The sequence below is a fragment of the Cyprinodon variegatus genome, unplaced genomic scaffold (assembly GCF_000732505.1).
Source record: "Cyprinodon variegatus isolate N-32 unplaced genomic scaffold, C_variegatus-1.0 Scaffold794, whole genome shotgun sequence".
NCBI lineage: Eukaryota > Metazoa > Chordata > Actinopteri > Cyprinodontiformes > Cyprinodontidae > Cyprinodon > Cyprinodon variegatus.
The window spans coordinates 339,357-358,533 of record NW_015151247.1 but is presented as its reverse complement, the minus strand read 5'-3'; the positions used below and the strand labels follow the sequence as shown (position 1 = coordinate 358,533).

The following is a 19,177-nucleotide window of genomic DNA, read 5'->3' as shown; positions in this document are numbered from 1 at the left end:
TCAACGGAGAGTCTCCAGACTGATTAGCGAGTGAAATCTTGAAAGCTTGTGAGATCAGGATGGTCTCACGAGGCTACATCTCTATTAGCTGGTAGAGAAATCATCAAAACGTAGATGAAGCGATGACTGAGGTGGACTGAACACGTATACAGCACAGCTTTAAACGCACACCGTGTAACTTTTAGCCACTAGGGGTGCTAGACTTGAAACTTCCCATATTTTGCTTCTACAAAACATCAAAAACAAAGCTTTTTGACTGCATACTAGGAGCAAAGTGGTAACTTACCAGCCTAATAATAAAGTTGAGAAAAGAGAATCGGTTTTACATCCGGCTTCTTCTTTCTGCCTGAGCCAACGAATAAACTTTTTTCCAAGATCAACTCTTGTTTTTCCTCAATCACTTTCACGTCTTCTCTTTTAGCCTCCTCAGAAGGTTTAACTCTTTCCGTGCCTCAGCTGTGACCAGTAGTCGAGCGGCGCAAAAATAGTAGAGCTAAAGCTTTAGCTCCATGGCTATATAAGAGCCTGTGGCCGTAAAGCTACACGTTCTTCCAGGTCACTTGACCTGGCCAACGATAGTGCATCTTCTCCCAACTTATTCGGTATTTCAAGAGGGGAGCCCCGTTTCTAGCATTGATTGTGTCAATGGCTGTATATTGGCCAGTGAAATCATTTAAAGTAACTTATATGGGTCAACTCTTTAGGTGAAAAAGTCAGCTGTGTGCCTTTAAGAAATTATTTTTTAGAAATAATACATTTGTCTCATAACTATGCAATGCTTTGTGTTGGTCTACTACGCTAAAAGGCATTAAAGTCGTAATGTGAGAAACAGTTTAACGGTTTGTAATACATTTGAAAGACACTTTATCTCAAACCTTTCAATCATGCAGTCCGGTTATTTTTAATTTTTTTTTTAATTTTGCCCTTAAGCAGTTTCATTTGTTGCCTGCAACATTGTATGTTGTCAGAAACCAGCCACTTTGTAAATGAGTTTAGTTTCCTGCAGCAATTTTCAATAATTCACATTTAGTGTTCACTGGATTGTTGTGTTCCCCGTCCCAGGATTCCTGCAGCTCCGAGGGATCCTGCCGTGCAATGCACAAAGAAGTGCTGGCTGGCATTTATCTTCTGGCGACTGCTCATACGCCCTCCGCTGGCATATTTCTACACTCCTGCTGTGGGAACTACAACAAGCACTGTAGTTCCCAGCGGCTGGGGCCCACACCAGAGCCGAGCATGAGAAGGCACGCACTACAGACCTGGCCCAAAGATGGGGTCTTAAAAAAAGGACCTTAAAATTTAACTCACCATGAAACATAAAACATTTATGGAATCCCTTTGATGTCCAAATATGCAGAGAATCCGTGGGTTATTTCTAATCCTTAAGTGAACAGCAGATTGAGAAAATGAAATGGTGGAATCTCAATCTAGTTTATATGCATGAAAATGAATGAATGACCCAAAAGACAAACTTAGATTCTCCAAAGCAAGAAAAGGTCAAATCTGACAGGGTTTCCAATGTATTTAAGGTGTTTAGACTTACTTCTATTAAATGTATCTTTATTTTTTAAAGCTAAATTCCTCCAATTCTTCCCTACAGTGTACAATGCATCTGTTCATCTTTTTTCCCAAAGACATCCACACTTCCTTCACCTTTTCCTTTTTAATAGTCTGTTCAAGAATTAATCAGAAAGCCTATATCCCACAAGTATCATAATGTGTTGTTGTGGATTTAGTTACATTTTTATTATTTTTATTTATGTCTAATTTTGACATCATACTGTCTTCCCATTTTTTCGCCTGCATAGTTGAGATTAAACGTAAAACTTTTGTTCCCATATGCTATCAAAATTAGAGACCAGAGGAGTTCCTCCAGTTTTCACTTGTAAAGTTCTTATGAGCAGAAACCAGAGAAAGTGTTTCGGAAATGGAGTTTTCTCTTACTGCGTGGAGCAGAGAGCAAGGCAGTGCAGCTCCTCCCCCACTTGTTGCTGTACATTGGCTACTCCCAGACTGAAAGAAGCCCTCCACATTTTACACATGCTTGTCAGAAAAAATCTCGGGAGAATCAAGGGTGGGGAATCCATCACCTAGGCCCCTCTATAAGCTTCAGAATCCTCTACAGCAGTGTTTTCCCAACTTTTTTAGTTTGTGTACCCTTTGAACATTTTTTTCTTACCATGAGTCCCTCTAAGTTAAAAGTACCGATAATTGTCCAAAGGTGGAACATACAATAACTGATTATAAAAGAATTTTTACTTCATTTTTTTAACTTGAGAATTGAATTATTCAGCATTTTATTTTTTGCATCGTAAATAAAAAACATAAATATGTTGCCTGGAAGTTAGTAAGGAATAAAAAAAATATAATAATAATCAAAAACTATTATAAATCTATATTTATAAAACTGGAGCTCCTCTGAGTAACTCCCCTATAATCACATTTATACTTGATGAATTTGGAACAAAAATTATAGTCAGACTCACTCAATTAGTTTTACTTTGTTTTCATCAAAACACCTGAGCTGCTTTGATGAGCTCTGATATACAGTAGTCTAGTTGTAAAAAAAAAAAAAAAGAAGGGGGATGGTGGATCCCTTTTTTTTTTCTTTTTTTGGAAGGATAAATGGCCTAATTAATTTAGTCTATTAACCTAAAGCAATATGCATGGTCTGGTTGTTCCATGTCAGATACACCGGTTATTGACCTTAACCAAGTCAGTCCCTGCCCTGCATGGCTATCACTGCCCCTACAGAGTTAGGGACTCATTTCCCACTGGGATCAGCTTCATAATCATGGTAGGACGCTTCTTTGATTTTATTTATTTTGCTCAGGCTTGTAAGCCAACAGCTCACCAAATGTTGAAAGGGTGATATTATTGTCATTACTGTTACTAGTAGAAATTTTACATTCAGAGAGAAAATGTCACAGGGGATGGTATGGGTGGATGGTCATTAAAGAAAGGGATTGAAAGTGATTTTTAAGATTTTTTTTAAGAAGGGGGAATCCATCCCCCCTCAACTCGAGTACTGCTGATAGCTCAGTGTGGAAAACAGCAGATCGCAGGCTGTTCTCTACATCCAGGCTGTTCCTCTGCTTGGGTTGGATGTGTGTCAAAGCTGAAGATGAACTCAAACAAATACAAATACTTTATGGCTGATAAAGGCTTGTTTAATTTTTCAATTGGGTCCTCACAATGCAAAACCAATCCCGTCTATATCTTATTTTCCTACCTAAAAAAAATAATCTTTTCATGTACCCCTTGCAATGCACACGTGACCACTAGGGGTACCCGTACCCCAGCTTGGGAAATATATAGGGGCAATACATTTTTGTGATAATACTGTCATATGAAGTATGATTTATTTAATTGTTTGAAGTTGTTCTTAAGTAACTGTAGCTGTTAAAGCACGCCAGGCAATCATTGCCCCACAAATATCCTGTAGTACCCACAATGAATCACAATCTTTGTATTTTTCAATGATCCATCCATCCATCCATCCATCCAACTTCCTTCGTGCTTATCCCAAGCGGGGTCACGAGGGGTGCTGGTGCCCGTCTCCAGCTGTCTACGGACGAGAGACGGGGTCCACCCTGGACAGGTCACCAGTCCATCACAGGGCAACACCATGACAAACAGAACTAAGAGCCATTCACGCACCGACTCAAACCTAAGGAGAAATTAGAGAAGCCAATTTGACAATGAACCAATGCAAAAGAAAAGGGGAAAAATATAAACAATCAACCTGACTGGATGATCTGGTTGAACTGAGAAGTGCCTTGAGATGACATGTGTTGTGAATTGGCGCTATAGAAATAAACTGAAAAGAATTTACTGTTTAGACAATAAATCATCATGACTAGAAAAGCATCACAATAATGATAAACAATATGCCCTCCCCTATTACTAACCAGACAATGTTGATCATTAATCATCATCATGACAAAATTCTATATTCTTTTCCAATATTAAATCCAAAGCCTTCTGTGATCTGATTGAAAAAAAATATATATATATATATATAGATCTTAAAGTATGTTCCATTACTAATATGAGATTATATTTGTTTTGTTTCTTTAAGATTGTTGTAATGCATCTTTGAGTGTCTTATAATGGTGTAATATAAGTTTGATATATTAATGTACTATTTTGTTTGCATGCCGTAGTTCTTTTGTCACAATAAGAAAGCCCATCAAGATTAAAATAAAAGCAAATTAAAGATAAAAATCAATAAATATAACTGTACTAATGGCCATGTTGCATTATATGTGCAGAAAAGGTTCACACTTTTCTGCTTTAAAGGAAAGCAGGTTGGTCTTTTTTCTATTCTGGTATATTTGAGAATAAATACTATGAATCTTTGGGATCTTTCTCAGGTAAACATTTATGAAGAATTGGTGAAAACCACATCCCTGATGGTAACGAGCTTAATGAGGTGCAGTTTTTATTAAACGGTCAGAAATATCTCCACATGCTGAAGGTGCAGAAGGGAAAAGGCTAATTTTTCCTGGTTTTATCAAAGCATAAACCTGTGAGAGACTACTGTCGGTGCATGGGGTTCCTGCTTCCTGTCAGCCTTTTGGTAGAATGTGAGGTCTGGGTGTAGATCTCCTGCAGGCCATTGTTTCCACATCCTCTGTGGCCTGGGTAATGGCCCACTGAAAACAGCCCGTCTTTTGTCCCCGCCTCCCCGTCTTTGGAGTGAGATGCCATGGCACCGCTCCCTCTTTGTGGTTGACGGGAGGATAGGGAAGACGTGCAGGACTAGGAGGAGCAGGAGGGAGGGGGGAGGGCGAAACATGCCGCCACCAACCCCGTCTCTAATCAGCGGGGGAGACGAGTCACTCAGGGCCGGCCGCTAATGCAAAACCGTGCGAGTGAGAGTGTGTTAATCCTGCATGAGCAAAGCAGGGCTCAGCTCCAGCTTCTCTCAGCAGGGCATGATCAGCATTACTGCCACTCATGAGAGAGACCAGGCAGAGAGGCCAAGTCGGACCATGAGCAAACATCCTCACCCCTGCCACAGAAGCACACACACACACACACCCTCGCCACACTTCAGTAAACACCACTTCTCATCATCTCACTGAAAACAAAAGAGGCCAATTGTTCCCAGGACCGAAAGTTGACACATGCCACTGAAGATGCTGCTACAATGGAGGAAAGAGATGCCCAATACAATGTGGGTCTGTGTTTCTAGATGCAGCGACGAGACCTGAAGATCAGGGCAGGAAGGCCGGACATTTGCTTCTCAAATGCAGACGTACGATTCTTTTTACCAGTCTCTCCGTCAGTCTGCTGAGGCTTGGAGCTGCAGAGAGTCTTCTCCCTCGCAGAGTTCCTCCTGGCGACACGAGGTGATTAATGTGGCTGCCATGAGTGGGAGACAGTGCATGTAATCAACTCCCAGCCTGTAATCACCTTCCATTCCTTTTCATTTGAGGTGAAGCGCTGCAGTCGGAGCTGCTTAACTGGTAGAGAAAGGGTCAGTCGGGTAGACGGGCCACAGGAATCCCCCTAAAGCTCTTCCTTTGCACTGCCAGGAACGATACGTCTGGGGCAGTTGCCTTAGGGTAAAACTGTCAACTTTAACAAACTCAAATTTAGAAGCAGCCAACAAAGTCAGAGGATTACGACCCTCAACGTGTTGCGATACAGAGAACGAAGCGGTTTGGGGTCTCATTAAGTTTTATAGTGATCTTTTACACACGGCAATTAGACAAGACTCGTTCTTCAGCGAGCCCAGAAATGCTCCTTATGTTTAAGCATCTTAATTAAACACAGGAGCCCATTTTTCATGACACCCTGCCGGCTCTCAGTGGGAAGCATGTCTTTGTTGTGTGCTCTGAGTCTCAATAAGCCTAAAGGCAATCCATTCAGTGCAAGAGATTTTTCATCTCTGGTCTTTTAGAAGCAGCACCAGATTCCAGGGCTGGTAAAAACATCACAATCCCATAGCAACTTTGTCGTTAGTTGCCACACCGTGCTAGTTATGTAAATCCTGTAGTATTTTTATTAGGTGACAAACACAGTAAATGCATCAGGATAAAGAGATTACTGGCATACACAGAACACTGTGTGACTGTAACTACAGAACTTGTGTTCACTTCTTCTGCAAAAAAATAAAATAAAACATATTGATTGATACTTTACACCTTCTGCAAAAGTTTAGTGGAAGATTTAAAAATAAAGTGCTTTTGTTTAGCCTACTAAACTCTAGCAAACTTAAAATCTAGCAAAACACAACTGCATGAATTGTTTATGGTTTGTCACAAGAGATGCTACAAGCTATTTTGTGATGGAAAACTGGGATTGAACACACCGTCAACAGAGTGACACAAAGGTTTGGCCGTACCATATTTTAAGAATGTCTTTAATGAGAAAAGGAAAGCTCATCAGTGTTGATTTTGACCTTGGATAGAGCCGAGTTCAGGGTGATCCAAGAACAAAAACCTGCATAGTTACTCGAGTCTGGAGTAAAGCTTCACCTTCCAACAGCACCACTAAGGCAAGGTTAAAAATCAAGGACCAGACTTTATTCCAATAAGAACCCAGAGCTGAGAATTCAAAATTGATCTTAACAATTGCTCTCCATCATTCTGCTGACTTTTTAGCAATTTTTTTTCAGTGCTTTGCAAAGCAGACCCTGTAACGGCTGGTTTATACTCAGAACCCAGGTCGCCTGCATGTGTCGCAGTGAATGTGCCCCCGCCCATGCTTCAGACACTCTGCTGCGCCCCTACAAAATTGTAGTTGACCGCAGACAATGCCGCAGACAGGAGGCCTCTGATTAGTCAAACCTACATCCGCTCTACACTATGCATATCTCCTGTTTGGTACCTTATCGGCTTGTTTTGTTTGTTTGACCGCCATTGTGGAAAACGACTCGTAAAGTTGGACCAGCTAGAATAGCGAGGTGCGCGAGAACGCTGGGACCCTTTATCCACTTGGATCCCTGCTCTTTTTCGCCCTCAAGTTCCTCTGTTGTCGCACAAACTTTCCCCCACTTTCTCACCGCCTCGGCTGTATCTAGACCCACAGTTAGTTCCTGATAGTCCCTCTCGCGTTGTGGTGTGGAATAAGCTCACTGCGACACACTGCTGGGGAGGATAACCAGCCTTTTAGACTACAAGGTCTGAATCTACAAAGTACTTCAGCTGAAACTGAAAAATAGGGCTGGACAATAATTCTTATTGATTAACTTCTTATATTGATATATTCTATATTTATATTTCTTATATGATATTGATGTTATATGATATGATATTAATGTAATATAATTAATTTTTATTATAGTGATTTTTCTCACATAGTCTTTCAGGATTAAATGTGTTTGTCTCCTTAGACAAAATATAAAAGTATAAAAGTTTTAAGTGAAATAAGGAAATGTGTTGATAATCGCATGCTTCATCTTCTAATCCGTATCAGTGGCCTTGTTTTGTGTATGAAGGAGCGCGATTCCACCTGATTTGCTATCTGGTTTTGTTCCTGTCCGGTTCCTGTGAGGAGACGGACAGGTTTTCCTCTCTACCTGTCCACATCGTGTTCTGCCCCATTCTGGGCTTTTTTTATAAAAGGATGTGATAAGTTTCCGCTCTTCACTTATTTAATAGTGCTGCGTCTCCAACAAACTTACAAAGATCAAATTGATCTTCTCTTAATTCATTAAAACAATGTCTTAGTCCTTTGACAATTCTATTTCCATAACAGTCGTCATCGGCATCAATGCTCCAAAGTGCAGCTGACTCCTTTATTTAACTAGAAAAGCACTCTGAGAGCGCAGACATCCACCAGCAGCTAATTTTGCCCCGTATTGAGACTTATGCTGAAAATCATACATGATGTGGATCATTACCAAATGTTAATGAATTGTTCCAGCAGACTGCAGCATCATGAACCGCCGGCCCCACAATGCCTCTCCCCTCCAACAATACAGGCCGTCGTGATACAAAATGGCTCCCATTGCTTTACCTACATCAGATCGCAGCATCAAGCTGTTTTTATTCATTCGCAGAAAGGGTATTTCGTATCCTACTTCCAGCATGGACACAGACAAACCGATGCTTCTCTGATCCCGCTCCACCGCTAACTCCATCCACAGGTTCCTCTGATCCTCAGCGGCCCTCTGTTCATGTCCAGCAGTCAGCCTCAAGAGCCTAGCCTTGGCCTGCCGCCGTCTCTACCTGCTCCGTCTCCCATCTTCGATGTCACACCGTCCTCCCTACGTGAGGCTGCAGCCACTCTACCCTACCTTTACTCCTCTTTCCGACGGTGGAACAATCCAACCTGCTAGTTAGCCTGGGCCAGCTGTGCCCTCTTCCAGGCCATCAGTGCCGTTTCCCAGAGAGCATCTTTGAGCTGCTGCTGTCCTCCTCAGCTCTCTTCCTGAGCTAGCAGCTCTTATCTTTTTGTAAGAATATTTATATATATTTTTTCAATACTATACTCGAAAGATTTCATCGACAAAATTATTTTGTACAGGCATCTGTTGTCTGTATTCTTGCAGTTTGAGGCTATTATATTGATATTAGAAATATACAGCATCCACTGGAATTAAGAGATTGTGACACACTTTAGCTCTATTGTCCCTCCTTTTAATGAAAACAAAATTATGCTATGCTGTTCTGAAATTTATTTCTGCAAAACTCTGCTTCTCTTTGAACAAACAAAACACAAATTTGTCGATGTAAGACTAAAAAATGTATACAAAAAAAGGGTCCCAGGAATATAAACACTGTTGTAAAGATAAAAACAACCTTAATTAAAATCTTCTTCATAGTATATTTGGAGTTGCTTAGTTTTAGCTTCCAGACCATTGGATCCACAGCAGGGATTCTTCTACCATGCTGGGCACAAACAAGCCCTGAGGCCACAACATCACACATCTGGAGTGACGGCAGTGCATTAGGATGAAAAAGTGGATTCGCTTTGGGAGATCCAGGCAGGCTGACAGCGCCTAGCAAGCATTCCCCTGCTCATTGTTATTCAAATCAGAGGCGACAGCACACAATCAGAGGGCAGAGTCAGGGTCACGGCACAGCCAGCAATGAACGCAGACAGGCAGAAAAATAATCCTTCTTTTCAAAATGCGTACACATACAGTTAAACAAGTGCTAAGAAAAATGTCTATTTTATCTACATACCACAGAAACACAAAACCTTCTTCTCAGGGTCCTCTGAGGATGCGCATTTATCTGCAGTCTGACAGGCACAAAGTGGGGCAGACAGGATGGAGGAGGTGGGACACCATTAAATCATGTCTTTACGATTGCGCAGGACAAAACACAAACAACCAGACACAAAACCAACCAACCAACCCACCATCCACACCCAGGTCATTGCCTATAAAAAGACCAAAAAACAAAAAACGAAAGACAAGGGTGAGTATCAAGATATCCCTGGGTTTAGGCATCAAGAAACCTTACTGCTATTATAGACCCCGAATGAAAGACGTAGATAAACAGATAAAAAATGTTTTCATCACAATTTTCCAACAATAAAAAAAAATGGTTGAGCATCAACGCAACATCAAGAGAGCTGAATTAAACTAAAGAGCTACTCCCTACGTCTATTATCAAGTTGTTTTTATAGGACTACAGTGACAGCGGCAGCAGATAGCCTGACTAACCAGAAGGTATCGGCTTCTTCAAACTGCTTTTCAGCAACAATGCGGATAACTGTGTCTTTAAGATGTTTGCAGAGAGAATCGGCTCTTATGCAAAATAGGCAGAGCATCAACGATGGTTTAAGTGTAACCAGGTACTGGGAGTTCATATCACCCATTCCGCTGATAAAGTGGCCCCGGACTAGACACAAACACTGGTAGATGTCTGAGTCAAGCAGACAGAGAAAGCTAATGCAAACACAAGTCACCATGCCCCAGTCTGTAATCAAGAGCGCTACAGCTCCTATAATTACTACTAAACATTCATTTGGATATTAACCTTAGGCCGCTGAGATATACGCCGTGAGCGGTGTGAAATTTGCACTAATCCTTTAAAAATAAAAAATAAAGTCTCTCACTCAGGACTTCACTGATGACTAACCCTCTGATGGAAAACAACATCAACTTCTCCATCTTCCTCCCGACCTGTCTGCTGGGTTTCTTGGTTTTAATAAATTCTAATGTTCCTCTCAAACCTTCACAGAAGATCTTTATTTAAAATAAGATTAGATGACATGCAGGAGGAGTTTATTAAGCACTTAGGCAGCTTCTGAAGGCATTGATCTGGAGCGAAGGAGGCTAAATACTCAAAGCATGTCACACTTTTGGGATTTCAAGTTCAAAATCTATTGCAAACTATAGATTGCCTTTTTTTGTTGTTGTTTGGTGCTGCCTAGAGTGAGTCTAGAACAAAATATCCCTATAGAACACACTGAAGTGAGCAGTCATATCTACATTAATGCTTGGTTTACTTAAACCAAAGAAAAACAGCTGACTGACCCTCTTTTGACCTCTAACCTGAAAGCCCTGAGCATAACACAACAACCCTGTCAGGAAACCTTAAATCACCTTTTCAATAATCTCAGTTTGGCCCAAAAAAAAACAAGAAAAACTACTTGTAAGGGTGTACCTTCCACTCTAAGACAAGAAACAGAGACTCTTTCTTTCTTTTTTTAATGCAAACCATCCAGAAGCCAAAAATGTTCCACTCATGCACCTAATCAGGTTTAACCAGTCTGATGACTTGAAACCCCCCCACCCCCACAACTCAGCTTGTTTTGTTGCGACAGGAAGGGGGCTGTGACTCTTTCGAAGCAGCCTGGGCAATTAGCATTGACTGAAAAGTAAGTATTCCCCAAGGACACAGCTGCTCGCAGCTCAAGTCAAAACACACACAGTTCGTGCTGTTTACCACAGATCAAGCATCGATATCCCAGGAGTCAAAGTAAGCTTGGTGAGATATTATGTCTTGAAACTAAACCACAATGCCATCAAAACATTTTAATGCCCCTTGACCTTTTTTTTTTTTTCCCTCCAGGATTTTATTGTCATTACACCATCACAACGAAATAAACTCTTTGCATTTTTTGAACGTTGCACGCAGCTACAGCACACGATGCTTGTTGTCGCACTGTGCAGCCCAACGCTCTGGTGCAATCTACCTGCTCACACTGTACGTCTAAAAACCACGTCGGACTCAGCTTCACAGTAAGATGGCGCTACTGGGACTTCTCCATGCGGAAGCCCAAACGAGTAGAAGAGGAATGTGGAGTTCATTAGAGTGAAACACGCTGCCTTGGCAATTTGTGCAATTTTGTGCTGAAAGCTCTAAAAAGAAAAGGTGACGACGTATTTGGACAAAGACATGACTGAGCAAACATGGCTTCTATGATCTGTAAATTTTACAGCAAGATCTCCATTTCACCCGCACCCCCGCCATGCTTCTGTGTTTTTGTCTGAGAGGAAGAAGAATCCTTGTTTGCGCACTGAGCGATTAGCCCACGATGACTGCCTGAAGGTTAAACGTTTGATTTTCTCCTGACCTCATGATTCCTGATCAGTAGGTGGTCGTGAGAGGCTGATCGCCCCTGGTTATCCCCTGTACACAAGATGCATAGATCAGGCTGAAAGTCGGCCTGATTGAAAAATTCTCGCACGACTGAAAAGTCGGCCCCAAAAGGGAAAAAAAAAATCGTACAGTGTAATGCCCGGCTTTACTCTAAGAGTCTGGTATGACTATATGTTAACATTGCCTGCCATACACCTTAATAACATGGCATACTTTACTCCTATTTTAACTTGTATTAGAAACTTTTTCTCTTGTAAATGCTTGCTTACTATATGTATCCCTACTCTGATTTTCTTTTCTGCAGAGTTATATCCAGGCACAGGTGGGAGCTTTGAATGCATATTATGGTATTTACAAGAGAATCCAGAGGGGAAAAGTGAGAGGAAAAAAAGATTATATATTGGGGAACATGGGAGGTGGTCCTGAGAGGCTGATTGCCCCTCGTTACCCCCTGTACACAAGACGCATAGATCAGGCTGAAAGTCACCCCGATCAAAAAATTCTCGCACGACTGGAAAGTCGGCACGAAAAGGGGAAAAAAATCGTACAGCGGAAGCCTGGCTTAAGGGTCTTTGCTCAGGGACCCAGAGTGGCAGTCTGTGGGAGTGGGTTTCGAACTCATACTTTTCCATACTTTGTCATCAAACAAATCTTTTTGGGGGGATTATTATCAACTATTACAATATGAGGTGCATACTTATGAAGCGCAAGCAAAAAAAAACATAGTTGCTTTCTGTTTTTTTTTTCTCAAAATAAAATATCCAAAAGTGAGTACACTTTTTACAGAAACATCATCTAAAAAAATACACCTGTGAGGAAGGCGTGGTAAGGAGGAAGTGACTGGTCATAGCAGAAGGCCCTGTTTGCAGTTTAGAGTGCAGGAGAAGCAGCAAAATGCACAAAAGTAAAACAAATTTTAGCCTAGTTTGAAAAAAGTTCATGTGACTAAATACTAATTCTGTAAGGAAAGGGAATTGGGTCAGAGATGATGGGAGGATAGACAAATAGACAAAAAAGTACAAAGAAATCCTGCAAGAAGAAGAGTTGGAGGCTGCTAATGACCCATAAGGAGGGTGATTTAATTTTTGTTTTAACTATATAAATACGTATTGCTGCTATGATTGATATTTAACTGGAAAAACTAAAGGCATTGTAAAAATGCTTTTAATTTGAAGGGTGAGCAAAGGAATTCTAAAAATGCTTTTAATTTGAAGGGTGAGCAAAGGAATTCTAAAAATGCTTTTAATTTGAAGGGTGAGCAAATATGGTCTCGTTGTTGCAATAGATCATACTTTCAGGTCAATAAAAAACATTTTGATGTTTAAATTAAACTGCACAATCATCGACTTCTTATTTTAGATTAAAGCTTAATTCAAGTAACCAGGGCTGGACTGGGTCCAGCCCTGGAGAGGGTTTTTGGTCGTCGTGGGGATATATGCAGCATACCAGATGACATATAGGCAAGTTCAGAGGATTTATAAAATAAATACATAGTGAAAGGAATAACTCAAGTGTAAAAAAAAAAAAGTTTATTAAAAAGGCTGATAAATATTGAGTGACTGATCTTATCCTATGATTTGTTATTTTAAAAGAAATTTTTAAAAAGACATTGTTTGGAAATTCTGGCAGTGTAACGACCAAATTTATGTATTATGTTTTTAGGGATGTCATTTATTTTAAATCCTTTGATTAGATTATCATTTGGTAAACAAAATAATAATTAATGATAAAACATGTTTTTAATATTATGACATCCAGGCATCTGCCCTGGATGCCCAATGGCCTGTCCATCCTGCATGTGACAGGATGGCCCAGTCAAAGTCCACAGCTAAATACAATAGAGGATGTTTGGAAAAAAATATAACTACTATATAACTCATTTGACTAAGCTTGATGCTGTCCAATCCAACTTTGTTTATAAAGCACTTTAAAGTTTCCCAAAGACCAAAGTGCGGAGCAGAGAACAACAGCAAGCCATAACAAATAACAGAGGGCTTCATTTCAATAAAAATAACAAAAGCATAAAATACATACTGTACAACACAATTAAAATAGGAACTACAAATGTCTGTAATAGAAAATAATTTGACATCAAATGATGAGATCAACATCTCACAGCAAAGGTAAAAAGGTCAGTTTAAGGGGCGATTTGAAAACAGACTGTCAAAAAAAAACATTCAAAAATCCACTGTCTGAATACAACCCTATTAACTCATGATTGAATATATTTAAGCTCGAGTTTGTCAAGTGACGAGACGTCGCAAACTCCTGACAGCTATAATATCAACATTTTATAGGACAAGTTACTGTTTATGATCACTTGAATACCCCTTATAAATGGAGCCCCTGCGCGTCCCGCATAATTAGATGAGCCCTTGAATGATACATTTCCTACTGTAAATTAAGTTAAAAAAGTTAAAAAGTAAAAAAAAAAGGGTACAAAGCTAATTTAAAAGTTAAAAAGTAAAGTTCAACGTTAATAAGACTAGAAAACAATTATATTTAGGTTTATAAACTAAAGACTGTAAGTGCCAGTGTCAGCATTAAAGCCTCTAAGGTTCTGTTGGACCAAAAAAAATGTGTTTCTTTCTCTCCGGGCAAATTGGTGTTTCTTGTTATTACATTGACATTCATTTTTTCCATTAAAATATCCATATTGTTTAATGTTACAAAGGTAATAAAGTCTTGTCCTGGATTCCAATAACACTATTGGCTTGAAACGCTGATTTTCAAAATATTTCACTGAGTTAAGAAAAAAGAGCAGGAATTTAAACTTAATCTGTTGCCTCTGTGTGACGCATCAAGAAGTTCTCAGACAGACCCCAGCTCCGACAATGTCTGCCCTTCTCTCCCTATTCCTCTCCTTCATCCTTTTCCCAGGCCTGCTTGCTGACCAAACAAATCCTCTGCACAGTCACCAGCCTGACCCAGTAACCTGCAACGCTTCTATCTGCTGCCAAGGAGCAGCCATAAGCTCCCCTGCTGGTGCTCAGAGGGTGGCAGCGGAGGGGCAAAGTGAGCCGTCGGCCAAGCATGATGAATCAAGACCCAAGAGGAAACCACTGGATCTTTTTATTGGTAAGAGGAGATAAAAGCACTTTGAACAACATCATGTCTCTGCTTGTAATGCTGCCTCATCTATTTAGGCAAATGAGTTGAGCTGCAGGCTCTGCAGCCGACAATATGGGGCGCCGTTTGTAAAGTTAAGCAGTTAAAATTAGGAGCAATATTTATAGTTATTTAAGACATTTTAGCTCCAAACTAAATATTAATTAGGAGCAAAATATTGATTTAAAAAAAAAAACAACTAAATATTTAGTTTGGAGCCATATATTTATTTAAAAAAATTAAATATCTAATTTGCAAACTAAATATTTACTTTAGAGCTAAGTATTTATTTAAAAAACTAAATATTTAATTAGCAAACTAAATATTTAGTTTGGAGCTACATATTTATTTAAAAAAACTAAATATTCAATTAGCAAACTAAATATTTATTTAAAAAAATTTAATTAGCAAACTAAATATTTATTTTGGAGTAAGATATACATTAAAAAACTAAATATTTAATTTGCAAACTAAATATTTAGTTTGGAGTAAGATATACATTAAAAAAACTACATATTTAATTTGCAAACTAAATATTTAGTTTGGAGCTAAATATTTATAATTTAAAAAAAAACTAAATATTTAATTTGCAAGCTAAATATTTAGTTTGGAGATAGATATTTATTTAAAAAACTAAATATTCAATTTGCAATCTAAATATTTATATAAAAAAGACAAAATATTTAATTTGCAAACTAAACACTTAGTTTGGAGCTAAATATTTATAAAGAAAATATATATACCGGTATATTAAATTTGCAACCTAACTGTTTAACCCCAATCTAAATATTTATTAAACAAAGTAAGATTTTTATAACTGAATGATTGACATAGTGAATAAATGACTAATAAACCCCTGATTTTTCTCTTGAAACAAGCTGAATAACCATAAATATTGTTCCTAATTTTTGACTGCTTAACTTTAGTAAACGCCCCATACTACAAAGCATTAAAGTATTACTTCAGTATCCAGACAGCACTAAAGATGAGAATAAAAATAAAACTTACCCCATGGTTTCCTTTGAAACAGATTGAGGTCTGATTTTGTAGAACACCCTGTATGAGATAAGAGGAAGTAAGGAAAGAGCAATTAATGCAAAGTATAATTCCCCAAATTAATCCAGCAAACAATTATGCAGCAATCTGTTTAAAGTTGATGTTACACAATCAATAAAGCCTCTCAGACAGCCTTCCTTTCAAATCAGATAAGAATCCATGTTTCTATACAGGGATCTTCTGCAATTACCATCAGCAGGAAGGAAAATAGCCCAGTTTTCAAAGCAACAGTTTGTTTTCTAAGATAATCACAGGGTTCTGTCCCACTTTCCTGTGGTGACTTATGGTTCTGGGTAAAAACAGCAGCAGCTGTGCACTGACAGGAGGCTCCAGCATTTATACAACTAAAAGAAAATTAAAATTTACACTGACATCAAAGGGGGGTAACAAATACAGCAGCTGTGAATGTTTTACAGGAAAAATGCAAACTTTTAAATTTGTGAGAAAAAGAAAATCTCCAAAATAAAACCTCCCCCTGTAAAGGAGATTTTTTTTTTTTTAACACAGACAGTACCTTGATGTTTTGGTAAGCCTCCAGCGCTCTGATTGCTGTATCCGTCAGCTTGACGTGGTAGAGAGAAATGTTGGGGCTGCTTCTGGTTGTTTTTCCACAGCAGAGCCCATAGCGGTGCTCCTGCCTGAGTGAAGCCATCGCTGGCTCTCCTCTCTGCCGTCCAGTTAGAGCAGCTTTCCTCTGTCAGCCCGGCGTCACTGCGCGGGCGGGGCCATAAGGCAGACCGTTTTAGCATACAATTGTTGCACCTCGACATGTGAAGACTCAATTCATAATATTAATAAAATGCATAGACATATTGACCAGGATGAGGCCCATGTTTTATCCAGGGGCGGATTTAGGAAATTTTGGGCCCTAAGACAGGCAGGGGGCCCTCTGAATTGAGAAGACAACACATAAAACAGAACCATTATACAGATACAGATATTTTAATAGAACAGACAGACATTATTTGTTCATGGTCTTGTCCCTTTTCTTTTTTTCCCCCCCTCTCTATGTTTTGTACTCAAAAGTCTCAAAAGTGTTTCAAAGGGAATGAAAGATTTTTTCCAAGCACTAAGCTCACTTAGCTGATTTCTAAAAAGGCGACGGAAAAAGTAGACAAGCCATGATCTGCTTCTCTGTTCTTCATGATTAATTTGGATGCAATAATAGCTGCATGAATTACGACAGCAGACGAGATAGACAAGAGCAGGAGGCGGGGTTACCAATCTGCTTGCTCTGGAGAGCAGAGTTCAACGCGTTTATATGTTGTCGTCAAAGTCTCCAGTAGCAGAAATAAGTTGCTAGATTTTGTGTGTGTGTGTTTTTTTTTATAAAAGCGCTAGTGGGGGCATTTTAGTGAAATAATTTTAATCAAAAACATAATAATGTGCACAAATAAGGAATAGTTGTATGAAGCATACATGCAATTAGAGTTTTATGGGGCCCCCAGGAACTTGGGGTCCTAGGCAACTGCCTAGTATTGCCTAATGGCAAATCCTCCCCTAAATTAACAAAAAATAACACACACAAGGGAAAAAAAAGATCAAGAGTGCATTGCTTGATTTATTAAGCAAGCCTCAAAGCCAAGGTTGCTTACTTCTGATCTAACAGATAAAAAACGTAGTCCTATTTCAGTACAGCTTCAGCTTAAACAATTGTTAAAGTAAATTGTCTGGGACAGTCTCTTAAGAATTGATTTGGAGATACCCTGCCAAATCAGATCTAAAACTTTTTTTTAAAACATAAACTGTTTGTTTTTTTTAATAAGTGCAATTGCCCTTAAACTGAACAGATACATGTGATTACTTGTTAAAAGAATGAGTATGTCTGCTCTTAAAATAAGATAACTACATATTATGCACTTGAAATGAGATAATGGGGATTTATTTTTTATCAATTCAAACATAAATCATCTTATTCCATCTGCAAATTGTCTTACCTCCTTAAAATAAGGGAAAATTTAAATTTACTTCCTGGAAAAGTGGACCTAATTATATTTAAATATTTGCTGTGTGTGTTTTCTGTACAGGGTCCAGTTCTGCAGGGGCACTGGCTCCTGTCGACCCCTAGAACCGCCCATGCCTGCAGCAGAATGTTTTACTGAAGATCTGCAGAAGCCTCAAAGGAAAACCTGATGTTGTCTCATGAAGAGGAGGTTTTGTGTTGTACCTAATGTTCTTCATTCAATGATAAATTCTTCAGTTTAAAATCATCCCCAGAGGTCCTAAAGGATCTCAGAGCAGAACAAACCTTCTTTATCAGCTCTTGAGCTTCTTTTTAAACATAGCTCATGAAACTGTGAGTGGACAAGCCTAACTGTTCACATCTGTTCCGAGTATTCAGATCACAGAAACGTTCCCATGTCACAGAGACGACTGTCAGCTGAGCAATAAAAAGGACCTTTTCTGCTTACAGCACAGACCCATTCAGTTATAGGAACCATGTGATAACTTAAACATCGAGTTTGTATAGATTATTATTAGCCATTAACTCCTAGCTCTGTATTTTAACCTATTTGGTTGTGGAAGAACAATCAGAAAGAGGCTACTGCTAATTAATACAGTAGGACTTAACAAAATACAGCACCACAGCATAACGCATCTCTAGCTGTATGTATTGCACTGCATTTATGGGACAATTAAATAATAGTGTGAGTCAATATGTTGACCAAGAAAGGGTTAAATCAGCTAAAAATAAATAAATAAAAACAGAATAAAACGGAGAAAAATGAATCAAAACAACAAAAAAGAACCCACACATACAGCGTCCCATTATCCACTGGTGAATAAATGCTCAATGATGAGACTGTTTTTCCGTTAAGGAAAATTTTAATTGATAAACAAGCAGCGAACCTCAGAATATTAAAGAAAACTTTTTCAGTGCTCAAAATGACCGAAGGCAGTATTCATTTTTGCAACGGTGTTTGCATATTTTTAGTTTTAGGTGACTCTCAATGTGTCTCAAGACAGAACCTATTTAGGCCACCACAGTTTTTTTTTTACTGCATTCAGTTCCTCCTGGACAGGATCGAACCATGCAGGAAGTTTGTTTCCTGCCAGGTGTTGATGTATGCATGGATCAAAACAAAATTCTCTGTATTAGAGAGTAAAAAAAAATGTAAAACAAAGTGGAGTAATTATAAAAATATAAAACAAATGAGAGGATTAATCAGTTTTACCTATATCATATCAGCAATGTTCTTTTGTTGAATCTAAGTAGAACACAAATCTGTTTGGCAATCTGGAGCCCAAACATGATTTAATCGACTCTACAGAAAGTGATATTACCATTCCTGAAACATGGATAACGCTTAAAAAACAATCTCTGTGTCATGATGGGTTTACTGAGAGGCCCAAGATGCAGAACACAACGGACTCAGGGGAAAAGTTAACAAGTTTATTGTAACACAAGCACGTAGTAAATGTACAGTTTGCTGGTTCAGGCCTGGGGACTGGTTCACTGGAGTCTGTGAGGGAGACAGTTCAGTTAGCGTTGGCTTGGT

The 19,177-nt window shown here is 39.1% G+C and overlaps 1 protein-coding gene across 1 annotated transcript in view; it reads right to left on the bottom strand.

Annotated features, from left to right (window-relative positions):
- Positions 1 to 16,335, bottom strand: part of LOC107098634 (RNA polymerase II elongation factor ELL-like) — a 39,106-nt gene extending 22,771 nt beyond the window's left edge. Inside the window, exons 1-2 of the mRNA XM_015396407.1 lie at positions 16,192 to 16,335; positions 15,630 to 15,677 (exon numbers count right to left, since the gene is read on the bottom strand). Coding sequence (XP_015251893.1) covers positions 15,630 to 15,677; positions 16,192 to 16,329 — 186 coding nt within the window. The 5' untranslated portion in view covers positions 16,330 to 16,335. The remainder of the gene's footprint in view (positions 1 to 15,629; positions 15,678 to 16,191) is intronic.
- Between the last annotated feature and the right edge of the window lie 2,842 nt (positions 16,336 to 19,177).